Genomic DNA, 18,052 nt, shown 5'->3' with positions numbered 1-18,052 from the left:
ATCTTTGTAAGTCCTAACACAGAGTTCAGAGATTGAAATCAACTATTCTTTTGATAATTAATATCTTATTTCCTTTGCACAGAAAGCTCATTTCTCAGTGACATCTGTTGCCTTCTCTGTTCATTCCATCAATGAACAAACATTTTGTGTCCTAGGTCTTATACTTGGTTCTAGGAAAAAACAATACAAAATAAATGTCATGAAGAATACAGACAGAGGTTTGAGACTGTTAACAATTTGGATATGTGCCTCTGGGGCGGGAACGAAAGTGGACTTACTACAGTGACACACGGTAAGGTAGGAAAGATATGCAGAGTCCAAGTCACCTAGATCTTCACAGATCATGAGAATGAGTTTGAGATTTTGATTTTGAGTGCAGTAAGAAATAATTCTGTGGTTCTCAATAGAAGAGTAATATGATTCATAAGAAATTGATTCTTAGCCTTAAGAATCAGTTATCAGTCATCTCCTATTTAGTCCAAGTAGGAGATAAAGATGGTCTGAACTAGAGAGGTGGCACAGAAAATATCAAGCAGTATGTGGTTACTAAATATATTTGAAACAGGACTGGATCCTGCTTTAGATGAATGATGAGGAAAAGAGAAAAGAGAAAAGTTAAGAACTACCATGTTTCTAGATTTAGAAACTGGATGGGTGCTTGTTCTAGATACTTCATGAAGGAAAGTTTTGAGGGGAATAGGTTTTATCTATGTAATAAGATAGATAGGAATTGAAAAGAAAGAGTATGTTAACTTTGAGTTACTTAAAAAAAAAATCCTAATAACTCTAGACAGAAACCAAAATACCAGTTCAAGAGTATTTTAATCCCAGAACCAGATGAGTCATTTGAAGAGCTAGTGAAGAGAAGAGGGACCCATTTAAATAAAGGAAAAAGATTGGACAAAGACTAAGAGGGCTTGTAATTACATCTAGCAGTGAGAGTAGTAGGTAAATAGGGACAGGGAAACATTTTTTTTTAAAAACCTCATAAAATTTTTACTTTAACCTGCCACAGGTAGATCATGCCTGTAATCCTAGCTACTCAGGAGGCTGAGATCTAAGGATCACGATTCAAAGCCAGCCTGGGCCGGAAAGTCCATGAGACTCTCATCTCCAGTACACTACTCAAAAAAGCCAGAAGTGGCACTGTCACTCAAGTGGTAGATCACTAGCCTTGAGCACAAAGAGGCTGGTCTGCGCCCAGGCCCCTGATTCAAGCCCCAGGACCAGAAAAAAAAATTATTTTTTCACTTGATTCTTATAAGAAATAGCCATTTTTCTGTTGTTGCTCTCTTATTTAGATGAGAACAGAATGAAGTTCACCGAAATTAAATTGAATTGTTTGATGAACCACTTCTTTATTCAGTGTTGAAGTCCTTCCAGGATTCAAGTTAAAGCTATTAAAAAGGCTTTAATGAAGAGTACCCAAGGTTTCCATCATAAAAATTTTAAGGTCCTTTTATAGTACAGTTGTACAGTTGTCCATTGACACATGGGGATTGGTTTCAGAAGCTCCTTCAGATACTAAATCCATGGGTGCATAGAACCCATATGCATCCTCCTGTATATTTTAAGTCATCTCTAGATTATATATAATACCTAATACAGTGCCTTATGTAAATCATTGTTTGCTACATTGTTTAGGGAATGAAAACAGAGAAGTACATGCATGTCCAAATGCAAGTTTTTTCCTAGCATTTTCAATCAGCGGTAGTTAAATCTGGGAATGCAGAACCTGTGGGTATCTAGGGCTGATTGAACAGTAGACTTCAAGAGGATGGAGGAACTTTCTTCAGTTATTAAGTAATCATAAGTGATCTGTGTCTTGCATGACTTACTTGGTCTTTTTGTTTTTGTTAAAGAGTTATATGCAATTGAGAAGTAAAATATCAAACCAGAGATCTGGGCTCTAGGCCCAAACTCCTGGATTACCACCTATCAAGTCCTGCCACTTTCCTACTACATGCCAAATAGAGATGGGGTGAAAGGCAGAGAAAATAGGTTTATTACATACATGGCTCAGAAAATGCCAGGTAGAAACATTTCAGCCATCTTCCAGTTACCAGAATGGGCTTTAGGTTCAAGTAGAAAAAGAATTGGGGGAGGTATATATATGAAAGGTATGAGTGGTTAATCCTTCCCAGTCTCTCCTGTGTCCTGATTGGTAGTCTTTCTTTTGGAAAGGGTTCCTGGGAAGTTCCTCTTACCTCTTTTGGGAAGGGCTCTCTTGTCTGGATAAAAAAGTCATTGTTGCTGGTGCTTAATTGGAGATAGGAGTCTCACGAACTTTCCTAAGAAATTTCTGTCTATTTCAAGATTTTTTCCCCTATTTTTCTAGAAGCTTTATAGCTTTGGTTCACACATTTAGGTTTAAAACCAATTATTGGGGCTGAGAATATGGCCTAGTGGTAGAGTATACATTGTATACTTGTATACATTGAAGCCCTGGGTTTGATTCCTCAACACCACATATATAGAAAAAGCCAGAAGTGGCGCTGTGTCTCAAGTGGTAGAGTGCTAGCCTTGAGTAAAATGAAGCCAGGGACAGTGCTCAGGCCCGTTCAAGCCCCAGGACTGGGGGGAAAAAGCTAATTAGGCTCATATCTGTAATACTAGCTAAAAAAATTAAAAAAAAAAACTAATCAAGGATGTGATATGATTCCTAAGATCTTGATCTCCCAACTCTAGTTTGGCATTCTTTTCACTATCTTAATTCTTTACCTTACTTAAATTGTAATTTTGAAAGTTCCACTTTATCAGGGTTTCTTCTGGGGGTGGGGGAAGGGTCATGCATTTTTATCTCCTAAGAAATTTTTGTCTATTTCAAGATTTTTTCCCTATTTTTCTAGAAGTTTTATAGTTTTGGTTCATACATTTAGGTTTAAAACCAATTATTGGGGCTGGGAATATGGCCTAGTGGTAGAGTATACATTTCAAGGATGTGATATGATTCCTAAGATCTTAATCTCCCAACTCTAGTTTGGCATTCTTTTCACTATCTTAATTCTTTACCTTACTTAACTCCTCCATCTGTGTTGCTAAGATTGTGCTGCATGAACTTTCAGAAATAGATTTAAGAGAAATTGAGAAATGAATTTTTTTTCAAACTGTAGTTTCATAAATTGTACATTTTTTCCATGAAAAGAAAATCAGGTGCTAATGTAAAGGATCATAAAATGATAGGTATATATTCATGATGAAGAAATTTCCCTCAGACCGATATGAGGGCATACTTTTTAGCACTCAGTAGCCTAAGGCAGGAGGATCACAAGTTCCAGACCACCTTGGGCATTATAAAGAGATCTAGCCTGTGGCAAACAAGACCCTATCTCAAAAAGAAAAAAAGGGTGGGGAGATGGTATAGAGGAGAAACCTCTTACTTATAAAAAGGATTCTTCCATGTTGTGTCTTTTTTTTGTTGGGATCCTTCAGATTTTATTTGAACATTCTTTAGATTTTACTTATGATTAGATCAGAAGTTCTAAGTGTAACTCAGTTATAGAACACTTGCTTAGCAAATACAAAGCTCCAGATTTAATCTGTATTACTAAAAATGAACAAACAACATTTTATGTAGGTCCTTTTCAGTGATTAGAGACTATCAGTTGAATGTGCTTTGTACTTCAACCAAATTAAGCTGAGAGATTTTAGGCCAGAAATACATACCTTCCTAACCTGTTAACCTATTATTGGAAGATATATAGAGATCTTTGAATACTTTTAAAATGCTCCTAATTTGAGGATTTAGTTGGTATAATTCCCTAAGGACTTTAGAAAGTTAAAAAAGTAGCCAGGTTTCGGTGACTCACACTATAATCATAATTACTCCAAAGGCTGAGATCTGAGGATACTGGTTTGAAGCTAGCCTGGGTAGACAAAATCCATTATTTCCAATTAACCAGCAAAAAGCCAGAAGTGGAGGTGTGGCTCAAATAATAGAGCACTAGTCTTGAGTGGAAAAAGCTAAGCAAGAGCACAAGGCCCTCCTCCTGAGTTCAAGCCCCAGTACTGAGACCCAAAAAAAAAGTGAAGGAATTTTTTAAAATATTCCCATTCAAATCATAAAAATTTTCAGGAAATGGTACCATAATTATGTGACTATAATTTGGTGAATATATATATATATGTATGTATTTACATACATGTCACTTTATTGCCTATTCAGTTTGGAAGAGTAAATTGCAATTCCTTAATCTTTTTTTCAGTAGCCTGTAAGTGAATATACTAAATCCAATTAAGAATGGATATTTCTGAAAGCTAGAAAGGTTACTGAAAGGTGTAACATTTAAGCTGACTGTTTTTCTATGCCTTTAGTGAACAGTAATGTGTTTCATTAAGAAAACTTATTTGAGCCAGATTCCAGTGGCTCAGGCCTGTAATCCTATCTATTCCAAAGACTGACTTTGAGGATGAGGGTCTAAAACTGGCCAGAGCAGGAAAGCCCCTGTGAGATCCTTATCTCCAATTAACAACTGAAAAACTTGAAGTGGCATTGTGGCTCAAAGTGATAGAGCTTTAGGGGTGAGCAAAAGAGCTCACCACAGCCAGGCACACTGAGTTCAACTCCATGACTGACAACAAAAGAAAACACTGGTATTTTTGTAAGAAAGTATAATTCGGGCTAGAGGCTTGTTTCAAGTGGTAGAGCACCAATCATGAACCAAAAAGCTAAGCTAAGAGCAAGAGACCCTTAGTTCAAGCCCCAGTACTGGTACCAAAAAAAAAAAAAAAAAAAAAAAGTACAATTCATTTGGATAATTTTCTTTCCTTTACCTCTGAGCTACCCCAAGTATGGTGATCTTCTAAAGTAAAGATACTCCTTTCATTTTGGAAATGAAGCCAGTGGCATCTTAAATGTCTCTTTTCCTTTTCACCTTATAACCTACCAAAACTCTTACTCTAGGACTTTGAATTTTTATGTCAGTTTTCCTTTTTTTTCTTTGGGGGATTAAGTAATCTAATTTTGCATTGTTTTTGCATTACAAGTTTGGACAGTGTTTAAAATGAATGGAGTACTTTAGACAATACACTGGATGTATTGTCTACAAAGGACCTTTGTAAGCTGATTTTAGTAGTGCTTTCTAAGCTTTTCTGCTAAAAATTACAGCAATAAAATCCACATATTTTAAAAAGTATTTCTCATGTCTATGTAAATGTTCACAGTGAAAATTGTTATTTGGAATTGGAATTATAAATTACATTATTGCAAATAATGTAAAGGTTTTTGTTTGTTTATTGTTATTGTTTTTCCAGGCTTGAACTCAGGCTTGGGCTCTGTCCCTGGGCTCTTTTTACTCAAGGCTAGCACTCTACCACTTTTAGCCACAGAGCCACGTCCAGTTTTCTTTTTTGTTTTTTTGTTTTTTAATTTTAAGTTTTTATTATCAAACTGAATTACAGAGAGGTTACAGTTTCATACATTAGGCATTGGATACATTTCTTGTACTGTTACCTTGTCCCTCATTCCCCCTTCCCCTTCCCCCTTTACCTTCTCCCCCATGAATTGTTCAGTTCATTTACACCAAACAGTTTTGCAAGTATTGCTTTTGTAGTTGTTTGTCTTTTTTTACCCTGTGTCTCTCAATTTTGGTATTCCCTTTAAATTTCCTAGTTCTAATACCAGTATACACTGTTTCCAATATACTCAGATAAGATACAGAGATAGTGTAGGTACAACCACAGGAAGGTGATACAAGATCATCATCAATAATAGAAGCTACAGTTATACATGGCACGTTGAAAGTAGTTACAACTGTGATATAACAGTCGTTTCCGTAACATGGAGTTCATTTCACTTATCATCTTATGTATTCATAAGGGTATAGCTATTGGACTCTTGTGATCCTCTGCTGTGACTTGCCTAAACCTGTGCTAATTATTCCCCTATAAGGGAAACCATAGACTCCATGTTTCTTTGGGTCTGGCTCATTTCACTTAGTATAACTTTTTCCAAGTCCTTCCATTTCCTTACAAATAAGGCAATGTCATTCTTTCTGATAGAGGCATAAAATTCCATTGTGTGTATGTAACACATTTTCCTGATCAATTCGTCTACTGAGGGGCATCTGGGTTGGTTCCAGATTCTAGCTATGACAAATTGTGCTGCAATGAACATTGTTGTGCTGGTGGCTTTAGCGTGATTTTGTTTGTGGTCTTTTGGATAGATACCCAAAAGTGGGGCTGCTGGGTCATAGGGGAGTTCTATGTTTAGCCTTCTGAGGAATCTCCATACCGCTTGCCAGAGTGGCTGAACCAGTTTACATCCCACCAGCAATGAAGTAGGGTTCCCTTTTGGCCACATCCCCTCTAACAATTGTTATTGTTAGTTTTCTTGATATAGGACATTCTTACTGGGATGAGATGGAATCTCAGTGTTGTTTTGATTTGCATATTTCTTTTATGGCCAGTGATGTAGAGCACTTTTTCATATGTCTCTTGGCCATTCTCATGTCCTCATCAGAGAAGTCTCTTTTTAAGTCTTTAGCCCACTTGATGAGGGGGCTATTGGTTCTTTGCGGTTTTGTTTTGGAGGAAGGTAATTTTTTTAGTTCTGCATGTATTTTAGATATGAGGCCTTTGTCTGTTGAATGGCCGGTAAAGATCTTCTCCCAATCTGTGGGCTTTCTGTTTATCTTGCGAGCTATGTCCTTTGCCGTGCAGAAGCTCTGCAGTTTGATGCAGTCCCATTTGTCCAACCTTTCTTTGATTTGTAGCCTTTCTGAGTCTTTGTTAAGGAAGTTCCGTCCTGCGCCAAGGAGCCCAAGTGTTTCTCCTACTCCTTCCTTTAGTGTTTTCAGGGTGTCTGTTTTGATTTCGAGGCCAGTCAACTTCAACAGGTCATCAAAAAGATCATATACCATGGTCAAACTGGATTCATCCCAGGGATACAAAGTTGGTTCAATATACGCAAGTCAATTAATGTAATCCACCACATCAAACCAGAGCAAGGTAAAGAACCACATGGTTATATCACTCAATGCGGAAAAAGCGTTCGATAAAATCCAGCACCCATTTATGCTAAAAGCCCTGGAAAAACCGGGATTCCAGGGAACATTCCTGAATATAATCAAGGCAGTTTATGACAAACCAACAGCAAGCATAACTCTAAATGGTGAAAAACTAAAGCCATTCCCTTTAAAATCAGGAGCAAGACAGGGATGCCCGCTCTCTCTCCTTCTCTTAAACATAGTACTAGAATTCCTAGCCAGAGCAATTAGGCAAGAAGAAAATATAAAGGGGATCCAAGTAGGAAAAGATGAAGTTAAACTTTCTCTCTTTGCAGATGACATGATCCTATACCTAAAGAACCCCATAGACTCTACCCCCAAGCTACTAGAGCTGATCCAAAACTTTGGCAAAGTTGCGGGATGTAAAATAAACCCTCAAAAATCAACCGCCTTGGGGCTGGGGATATAGCCTAGTGGCAAGAGTGCCTGCCTCAGATACACGAGGCCCTAGGTTCGATTCCCCAGCACCACATATACAGAAAACGGCCAGAAGCGGCGCTGTGGCTCAAGTGGCAGAGTGCTAGCCTTGAGCGGGAAGAAGCCAGGGACAGTGCTCAGGCCTTGAGTCCAAGGCCCAGGACTGGCCAAAAAAAAAAAAAAAAAATCAACGGCCTTTCTCTATGCTAATGACCCGAAGACAGAGGCTGAAATCAGGAAAGTAACTCCTTTTGCAATAGCCTCAAAAAACAAAATACGGGGCTGGGAATATGGCCTAGTGGCAAGAGTGCTTGCCTCCTACACATGAAGCTCTCGGTTCGATTCCCCAGTACCACATATATGGAAAACAGCCAGAGGGGGCGCTGTGGCTCAGGTGGCAGAATGCTAGCCTTGAGTGGGAAGAAGCCAGGGACGGTGCTCAGGCCCTGAGTCCAAGGCCCAGGACTGGCAAAAAAAAAACAAACATAAAATACCTAGTAATAACCTTAACCAAAGAAGTGAAAGACCTCTATGATGAGAACTTTAAAAACATGAAAAATGAAATTAAGGCAGAACTAAGGAAATGGAAAAAAACTCCCATGCTCCTGGATTGAGAGGATTAATATAATCAAAATGGCAATATTACCAAAGGCTATCTACAAATTCAATGCAATACCCATTAATATCCCAACACCATTTTTTAATGAAATAGAGGAAGCAATCCAGAAATTCATATGGAACAATAAAAGACCTAGAATAGCAAAAACAATCCTAAGCAGAAAGAACAGTACTGGAGGAATTAAAATACCCAACTTCAAGCTGTATTATAAAGCTATAGTAATAAAAACAGCTTGGTATTGGCACCGGAACAGGCCTGAAGACCAATGGAACAGTATTGAAGACCCAGAAATGAACCCACAGAACTACACCTACTTAATCTTTGATAAAGAAGCTAAAACAATAGTTTGGAAGAAAGATAGCCTCTTTAATAAATGGTGCTGGCAAAACTGGTTCCACTTTCTGTTGGTTGATTGGAGTTAAGAGTTGAATAACCTTTCCTGCCCTGGCTGGCTTTGAATGGCCATCCTCATATCTCAGCCTCCTAAGTAGCTAGGATTATAGGCATGAGTCACTAGTACCTGGCTCTGAAGGTATATTTTAACTGCCTCTCTTAAGCAAAACTAAATTATATATACATATTTATATCAAAGTAGCCTCCAATCCATATTTGTTTGATTCCTCCTGGAAGACATTTCAATCTTAGACTAGGAATACTTGGGACTTATTCCTGCATCCAGGATTGGACTGGCCTTATTTCATGATAAATTACCAAAACTGATACTACGTCAATGAGTTGTAAAAAGTGATTCTTCTTAAAAATGATTATTTAAACTTACTCTAGTTATATAGATGAGTCCTTTTACTCCATAACTTTTAAAAGTCCTGTGCACTATCTATTGCTCCCCATAACTTTGAAAATATTATCTTTTAAATACATATTACAGTGATCAGCGTGTATAAAAATAGCTTCCAGATAAGTGACTGGAAGGTAGAAAACTATACTTCCTTTATATGGATTTATTTCAAACATCTTTATTTCATTTTATTAATAAAATCCAGGCTGGGCACTGGTGGCTCATGCCTATGATCCTAGCTACTCCGGAGACTGAAGTCCTAGGATCATGGCTCAAAGCCAGCCCAAAGTTGAAGGTAGCAAAGTCCGTGAGACTCTTCCCCCAATTAACCACCAGAAAACCAAGTGGAATTGTGGTTCAAACTGATGAAGCACTAGCCTTGAGCAAAAGAGGTCAGGATAGTTCCCAGACCCTGAGTTCAAGCACCATGGCCAATAAAAAATAAAATCCAGGGGCTGGGAATATGGCCTAGTAGTAAAGTACTCACCTTGTATAAATTAAGCCCTGGGTTCGATTCCTCAGCACCACATATATAGAAAAAGCCAGAAGTGGCGCTGTAGCTCAAGTGGTAGAGCCTTGCGCAAAAAGAAGCCAGGGACAGTGCTCAGGCCCTGAGTTCAAGCCTCAAGACTGGCAAAACAAAACAAAACAAAAAATAAAACCCAGATGTATGGAATTGATGTTGTGATGCTATATACTCTTACATGTTTTCACAAAATAACTATTTTAGTAACATCTGTAGAATTAGACTTTGAGGTTCTGAGAACTCTTGAATGAGTGGTCCTGAGCTCCCATACATAGTACATATTTCCTTGTCATCTTCATCATTGTGTGAAGTTGAGGCAATATGTGATAAAGTAATATATGTGTTTTGCATACATTACCTTTTTAATATTCACAACTGCCTGTAATGTGTATCATGTTATTACTGTTTACAGATTAAAGAAGCTGATATTTGGAGAGATTAACAAGCTCATCCAAATTTCATGGAATAATTTCACGTTAAGCTTTAATTAAAACATAGCTCTTAAATTCTCAAACATTTTTATTCCCATAGAATTATGCATTATCTTTCCATTTAATATTGAAATACTGATTTTATTCTGTTCTATTACAATTGATTTCAAGTGTTCATTTAGCTTTCCTATCAAACTTTCCTAGCTTTCCTATCTTATTTATGTGTATATCCTCACTACAGTGCCTATTAGCTTCTAGTAAAGTGAAGAGAATGTCATATGCTGTAAAGTTGTTTTTCTAATTTAGGGAGTTTCCAAGCTGATTGCTTCATATACCTCCCACCTTTCTGCTGTACTGGCATTTATAGTTACACACTAATGTACACACAAACATGCATATGTGCACACACTGTTTTATCCAACTATCATCCTATGAAAGTGGCAATTATTGTCTTCATTTGTAGATCCAGAAAATCAGGGCCTAAAGAAAATGAAACTTGCTCATGATCATACAGCTAGACTAAGATGTGAATCCAGACATTCAAACTTTAAGTCATAACAGACTAGAACAGACTTACTCATAGAAATTTGTGCTTTAATTTTTGTGTGTTTATTTGTTCATTAGAAAATGAAAACAATAAAACAAAGGTCAGCACAAATGGATTTTATTTAAAAGAGTAAACTTACACTGCATAAATATATGCTTTTTATAGCCTTTTACTTGTTTTTCTGCATGAGGTATAAGTTTTAGAAATAATTGTAATTAGAGCCAGGCATGTGAAGCCTATCTATAACCACTGAACTTGGGAGAGTGAGACAGGAGATGTAAAGTTCTGAGGTTAATCTGTCTACATAGTTTGAAGTTAAACCTAAGTTACATGGGAAAACTGTCAAAACAAAACAAAATGATAATTAGATCTAATAAGTTAGTCCTAACTAAAAAACCTGTGACTGTATCATCTTCTGATCTGCTGACTACAAATCTGTTGTAATTCCTAGCATAATCTTGAGTTAATATTGTTGAATTAAGGAGTAGAGTATATGTAGCTCAGTGATAGAGTGCTTGGTCTAGTATGTACAAAACTTGGTTTGTTCATCACTGCCAAAATAATTGCTGAGTTGAAAGTAGGAAAAGTTACATTGCTTTGGATTTGAAATTTTGCATTCCTTAATATTCCCCCAAACTCACAAATCTAATTTAATTCAAACTGTCACTGAGTCAGAAAACAATGAAAATTTGAGCTGCTTGATCATGAAAATACTTTTAAGCTTTGAGCTATTATTAAATATAGAGAAAATGAAAAGCATTTACTACTGTTCTTTCTCTGTGACTATTTGACATTTTGATACTTTGTTTCTACTGATGACTTTATTCTTGGATAACAACACTGAAGCATAGTTTGCATACTATACCATTCACCTAATTCAACTGTACAATTCAGGGCATGTTTAGAGTACTCGGCTAGTATATATCATACCCTGAGTTTGGTCCCCAGCTCAGACATAAAGAATTAAGTAAACATTATTCAGTGATTGTTAGTATACTCACATTTATTCAGTTGTCACCATAGTCAATTTTATAATACTTTTTTTTTTTGGCCAGTCCTGGGCCTTGGACTCAGGGCCTGAGCACTGTCCCTGGCTTCCTTTTGCTCAAGGCTAGCACTCTGCCACTTGAGCCACAGTGCCACTTCTGGCCGTTTTCTGTATATGTGGTGCTGGGGAATCGAACCCAGGGCCTCATGTATACGAGGCAAGCTCTCTTGCCACTAGGCCATATCCCCAGCCTCAATTTTATAATACTTTTATCACCACTAAAAGGAACAACCTATCGGCAGCAGCTCCTCATGCATCCCATCCAGTTTACTTTCTGTTATGTACTGTGTATTTCTTCCTATAAATGGTAATCATATTGTGACATTTTGTGGCTGACTTCTATCACTTAGCCTATTTTTCAGAGATCATCATTGTTGTAGAATATATTAGTACTTTTTGTGAGTGAACATTTCAATGTTCGGGTATAGCTTTTGTTGTTGTTATCATTATTCTTGAGACAAAGTCTTGTTGTATGGCCTAGGAAAAGTGTGTAGCTCAGTATAAAGCCCAAGCTAGTCTTGAACTCACAGTTGTCCTGCGTGAGGTGTTTGAGCGCTGCGATTACAGTCAGGCTCCACTACACCCAGTACATATTGCTTCATTATATTCATCTGTCATTTGATAGACAATAATATCTACCTTTCAACTGTTAAGAACAGTGCTTCTGTGAGCATTCACTTGAAATTTGTGAATATAAACATTCATTTTCATTTCACTTAGGAATTGAACTGGTGAGGCATATGATAACTTTTATGTTTGGAGGCACTGAGACTGTTTTTTGAAGCAGTTGTAACATTTACATTCCTGCCAATGCTATATGAGAGTTTAGATTTCTCCACATAACTCTTATAATCTATTTTTTTTTTTTTCTGGGGCTTGGACTCAGGGCCTGAGCACTGTCCCTGGCTTCTTCTTGCTCAAGGCTGACACTCTGCCACTTGAGCCACAGCGCCACTTCTGGCCATTTTCTGTATATGTGGTGCTGGGGAATTGAACCCAGGGCCTCATGTATACGAGGCAAGCACTCTTTTGGAGTCATTCGTCTTTTTATCCTTTGTCTCTTGATTTTGTTATTCCCTTTCACGTCCCTAGTTCTAATACCAGTATATACAGTATCCAGTGTACTCAGATGAGATACAGTGATAATGCGGGTACAACCACAGGAAGGGGATACAAGAGGATCAACAATAGAAGCTATGGTTTCACATGGCATGTTGAAAGTAATTACAATAGTTGATATAACAGTCGTTTCCATAACATGGAGTTCATTTCACTTAGCATCATCTTATGTGTCTATAACCAAAACTTAAATGAGCAATTTGTATAAAAATTCTAGCACAACCTATAATCTATTTTGTAAAATAACATATACATATATAAATATATGTATTATATCTCCTTGTGCTTTGTTGGCATTTCTTTGATGGCTAAAGATGTTGAACACCACAAATGCTTATTAGCTTTTAGTATATCATTTTTAGAGAAATCTCATATTATTTGTTTGTATTTCAATTAGATTGAATTAGATTGAATTTTATATTAAGAATAAAAGTTTATTATATATTTTGTATAAAAGCATTTTATGAAATATGTTATTTGCAAATATTTTTCCTATTCTGTAAGTTGTCTTTATTTTCTTGATGATGTGTTTTGTAGCATAAATGTTTTAATTTTAATGATAGTAATTATTTCTTATAATTTGCCTTTTTCTTTTCTGTGCTGAAATTCCAACCCACAGCCTCTTGCATGTTAGGTAGGCAATCTACTACTGAGCAACATCTCTAGCTCTCAGTTGTTTTTTTAGGAAAATCTGAAAAGGCTATATTAAGAAATACTATCATTACACTAAAAACTGAGCATTGTAATGAGGTACCTTTTGAAAAGAAAAGTGTGTTTTATACATGACAGTTACAGAAATCTGGTGTATTGTGCATGTTGTATTAAAGTGACTTTTTTGTGTGGCCAGTACAGAGGCCTCAACTCAGAGGCCTCACATTTGCTTGGCTTGCTTACAAAGCTGGCATTCTATAACTTGAGGCACATGATAGCTTGGCTGGTTAATTGGAGATGGAGTCTCAAGGACTTTCCAGCCCAAATTGGTTTCAAACAAAAATCTTCCCGATCTCAGCTTCCTAAGTAACTAGGATTACATACTTAAGCCACTGGTGCTCAGCTATTGCAATGATTTAAAGTAAAAACTGGAGCTAGGTGTATGATTCAGTGATACAGCATTTGCCTTGCATGTACCTGATCTTGGGTTCAAGAAGTTAAATTAATTAATTAATTAATAATAAGGCGAAAACACATGTAATATGAAGTAGGTTATAGAGTATATTTAACATATCTTAAACGGTTAATTATTTTTATTTTCTATGCCTAATTCCATAGTATTGTTTCCTACATAAACTAATGTGAAGCTGGATGCTGGTGGCTCACACCAATAAGTCTAGCTACTCAGGAGACAGATTTGAGGATGGAGGTTCAAAGCTTGTATAAACAGACAAATTGTCATGATTCTTATCTCCAATTAACCAGCACAGTGCTGGAAATGATGGGGTAACTCATCTGATTCAAGTGGTAGAATGCTGGCCTTTAGCAGAAAAGTCATGCAAAGAATATAAGGAACTAAGCTATTAGCCCTCCTCCCCCCCCCCCCCAAAAAAAGCAAAAGACTCATCTTTGGCCTTGGATTTATTAGTCAACATAGTCTATATTTTTTTCTAATAACACTAAAAAGAATATGAAAGACAAAATGTTTAAAAGATAATCAGGCATTGGTGGCTTATGCCTGTAATCCTAGCTACTCAGGCGGCTGAGATCTGAGGATTAGGAGTTGAAGCCAGCCAGAGCAGGAAAGTCCATGAGACTTTTATCTCTAACAAAGTACAAAAAAAAAAAAAAAAAAAAAAAACCTGGAAGTGGTGGCTCAAGTGGTAGAGTACTAGCTTCCAGGGACAGCACCCAGGCCCTAAATTAAAGTTCTAGGAATGGCACAAAATAAATATTTAAAAGATCAAACTGATGAAAAGATAGATATATTTTGCATTGGATTTGAGAGTGCTGGTGCCTGAAATCCTTACTGTATTGTGAATAAATTTCCTCCCAAGTTTGTAGCTAAAAGCATTTAGGTTGTGCTAGAATTTTTATACAAATTGCTCATTTAAGTTTTGGTTATAGACGCATAAGATGATGCTAAGTGAAATGAACTCCATGTTATGGAAACGACTGTTATATCAACTGTTGTAATTACTTTCAACATGCCATGTGAAACCATAGCTTCTATTGTTGATGATCCTCTTGTATCCCCTTCCTGTGGTTGTACCCGCATTATCACTGTATCTCATCTGAGTACACTGGATACTGTATATACTGGTATTAGAACTAGGGATGTGAAAGGGAATATCAAAATCAAGAGACAAAGGATAAAAAGACAAATGACTCCAGAAGCAATACTTGCAAAACTATTTGGTGTAAACCAACTGAACAACTCATGGGGGAGAGGGTAAGGGAGAAAGGGGAAGGGGGGAATGAGGGAGGAGGTAACAAACAATACAAGAAATGTACCTAAGGCCTAACATATGAAACCGTAACCTCTCTGTACATCACTTTGACAATAATGGTTATAGAAAGAAGAAAATAAAAGTGTAAACATATTTTACAAATTTTATGATATTATATTGTTATGTTACGCCTGTAGTTGTATTCTGTCTGAGCTGCAAAATAAAATATAATATATTGCTGGGTTTTATTTTGCTATTTTAGCTCCTCAAGAGTTACTGATCTATGAAATGGCAGAGAATGGAAAAAATTGTGACCAGAGACGTGTAGCAATGAACAAGGAACAACATAACGGAAATTTTACAGGTAAAGTCTAGATGGCAGCAATAACAAAATCTTTGTTTTTTTAGACGGGGATCAAACTCAGAACTTCTTTACTAGGCAGACACTCTTCCTCTGAGCCATTCCTCCACCTTCTCCTCATTTTGCCCTGGTTATTTTTGAGATAGGGCACATCCCTGGACTGTCATCTGGAGGATGACAGATACCTACCATCATACCTTGTTGCTTCCTTTGAGATGGGATATCATGAACTTTTCTGTCTACGGTGTTATCAAACCTCAATTTTCTTGGTCTCATAGTCTCTTAAGTGGCTAGTATTATAGGCATTATAGGCATGAGCCACTAGTGTTTAGCAATAGCAAATTACAATTAGGGACTTACTAACTGCCCAACTCTTTGGAGAATTTTACATATGTTAACTCACTTAATCCTTACACTAACCCTGAAAACTAGGTAATTTGTTATCTTCCATTTTACAGAAGAAAAAACTGAAGCACAGCAATGTTAACTAGCTTGCCCAAGATCACATAAATGGTACTTGGCTGGCAGAGACTGGTGGCTCATGCCTGTAAATTCTAGCTACTCAAGAGGCTGAGATCTTGGGCTGGGGATATAGCCTAGTGGCAAGAGTGCCTGCCTCGGATACACGAGGCCCTAGGTTCGATTCCCCAGCACCACATATACAGAAAACGGCCAGAAGCGGCGCTGTGGCTCAAGTGGCAGAGTGCTAGCCTTGAGCGGAAAGAAGCCAGGGACAGTGCTCAGGCCCTGAGTCCAAGGCCCAGGACTGGCCAAAAAAAAAGAGTGCTTGCCTCCTACACATGAAGCTCTCGGTTCGATTCCCCAGCACCACATATATGGAAAACAGCCAGAAGGGGCGCTGTGGCTCAAGTGGCAGAGTGCTAGCCTTGAGCGGGAAGAAGCCAGGGACAGTGCTCAGGTCCTGAATCCAAGGCCCAGGACTGGCCAAAAAAAAAAAGAGGCTGAGATCTAAGATCATGGCCCAGGCCCTGAGTTCAAGCTTCAGGACTGGCACACACACAAAAGAGGTACCTGGCTGAGCCGGATACCTTCTCCCCAAAGTTTGTCTTGTTTTTGTTTTTGTTTTTTTAATCTGTCAGGAGGAAGAACTGGCAAAGGGAAGCCTGGTGGGTTTTTGTTTTGATTTGGAGAAGTGGCTGGAGTCATTAAACTTTGTAGCCTCAGTTGTTCTCCAACACTGATTTAAAAGTGGTAACTGGTTTGGGGGTGAAGTTCAGTGGTAGAATATGTGTATAGCATGCATGTGGACCCAGATTCACCCTCTTGCACCAAAATGAGTGTAGTACCAATGATTATGCATTTTCTTTCTGAACAAGTAGATATTGCTGAGTCTGAACTAGTTGCTGTATCTCAAGATTCAAGCACTTGCTTTTACCTCTCTTAAGCACTCATATAGTGTACCACTCCTCTCCAAGACAACTGCAAAGAATTTAATCAGTAGCAATCAGATTTCTACTGACAGGGAAGAGATGGGCAAATGTAAAGGCAAATGCCATTGAGGCTTCAGTTCCAAGAATCTATCACAAATCTTGACTTTACATTGTAGAGTTTAGATACACTTATGGTGAACCACCTTTGTTAATTAGAATTCTGTTCCAAAGGTTGTCTCCTTCTCTACAGAAGGGGTGATCTGAGCTTAGTTCTTTCTTTCTTTTTTTTTTTTTTTGTTATTGGTAGTGGGACTTGAACTTGGGGTTTGGATGCTCTCTGTTAGCGTTTTGCTCTAGACTGGCACTTTACCACTTGGGCTGCAGCTTCACTTCTAGCATTTTGTTGGTGAATTGGAGATAAAGAGTCTCAGGGGCTTTCCTGCTGGCTTCAAATGTAATCCTCAAATTTCAGCTAAAAATTTTGAGTAGCTACTATTGTAGGTGTGAGCCACCAGTTCCTAGTTTAGATTAGTTCTTGCTGTTTAAACTTTCATGACCTACATGTGAATCATGTTTTTGCTCTTGAGGTTTTATATGTAGTCTTTCAGGCCTACCAGGAAGGTAGATGCGTACTTTAATAGTCTGAAAAAGAATGTTAAGAATTCCATTTTAACATTTGTGCTAATATTTTTCAGATCCCTCATCAGTGAATGAAAAGAAGAGGCGGGATCGAGAAGAAAGACAAAATATTGTCCTGTGGAGACAGCCACTCATTACCTTGCAGTATTTTTCTTTGGAAACCCTTGTAATCTTAAAGGAATGGACCTCAAAGTAAAGAGTCTTTTATTATTTTTATATAAACCTTATTGTCTAATTTTAGAAGTCCTAATAATCTCCTGCTCCCTGCCAGCTGCTTCATCAAAGTGGATTAATTAAATTTAGAATATTATCATAAGAACATTTATTTTCCTTCCTATGTTTTGGAAAGATTAGGGAATTTAGTTTGAAGAAAAATATATGAGGATATGTGTTGGAATTTGCTTAGTGGACTTTGACAGTTTTCTACTGTCTGATGTTAATTTTTCAAGGGAAAATATGATAGTTGTTTTCCTTTTGGTTTTGCCTTCAACAGAAATCAGGCTTGTACACATTAGATATACTGAGTCTACTGTAGGACAAGGTTCAGGATACATGGCAGTTTATTGATAGGTTGAGCCAATGAAGGACTCTACCATGATAGTGTGTTCTATCTTTAAACTTAGTACTTATAAACCCTGTTACAAATATCATGAGCAAGTTGAACTTTATACATCCTGTAATTTTCTTGCTTGCCTTCCAAGTTATCTATACTATTACCACACACAGTTATCTATATTATTATCATACATTTTTATTGTACTTCAGTTTTA

At 37.4% G+C, this 18,052-nt stretch overlaps 1 protein-coding gene across 1 annotated transcript in view; it reads left to right on the top strand.

Moving 5' to 3' along the window:
- The window catches only part of Vmp1 (vacuole membrane protein 1), a 95,457-nt gene that overhangs the window by 5,232 nt on the left and 72,173 nt on the right, over positions 1-18,052 (top strand). The window contains exons 2-3 of the mRNA XM_048365023.1: positions 15,154-15,255; positions 17,339-17,474. Of these exons, the coding sequence (XP_048220980.1) occupies positions 15,180-15,255; positions 17,339-17,474 (212 nt within the window). The 5' untranslated portion in view covers positions 15,154-15,179. The remainder of the gene's footprint in view (positions 1-15,153; positions 15,256-17,338; positions 17,475-18,052) is intronic.

The sequence above is a fragment of the Perognathus longimembris genome, chromosome 17 (assembly GCF_023159225.1).
Source record: "Perognathus longimembris pacificus isolate PPM17 chromosome 17, ASM2315922v1, whole genome shotgun sequence".
Lineage (NCBI taxonomy): Eukaryota > Metazoa > Chordata > Mammalia > Rodentia > Heteromyidae > Perognathus > Perognathus longimembris.
Note: the sequence above shows the minus strand (reverse complement) of the source record. Positions and strands in the feature narration are given on the sequence as shown.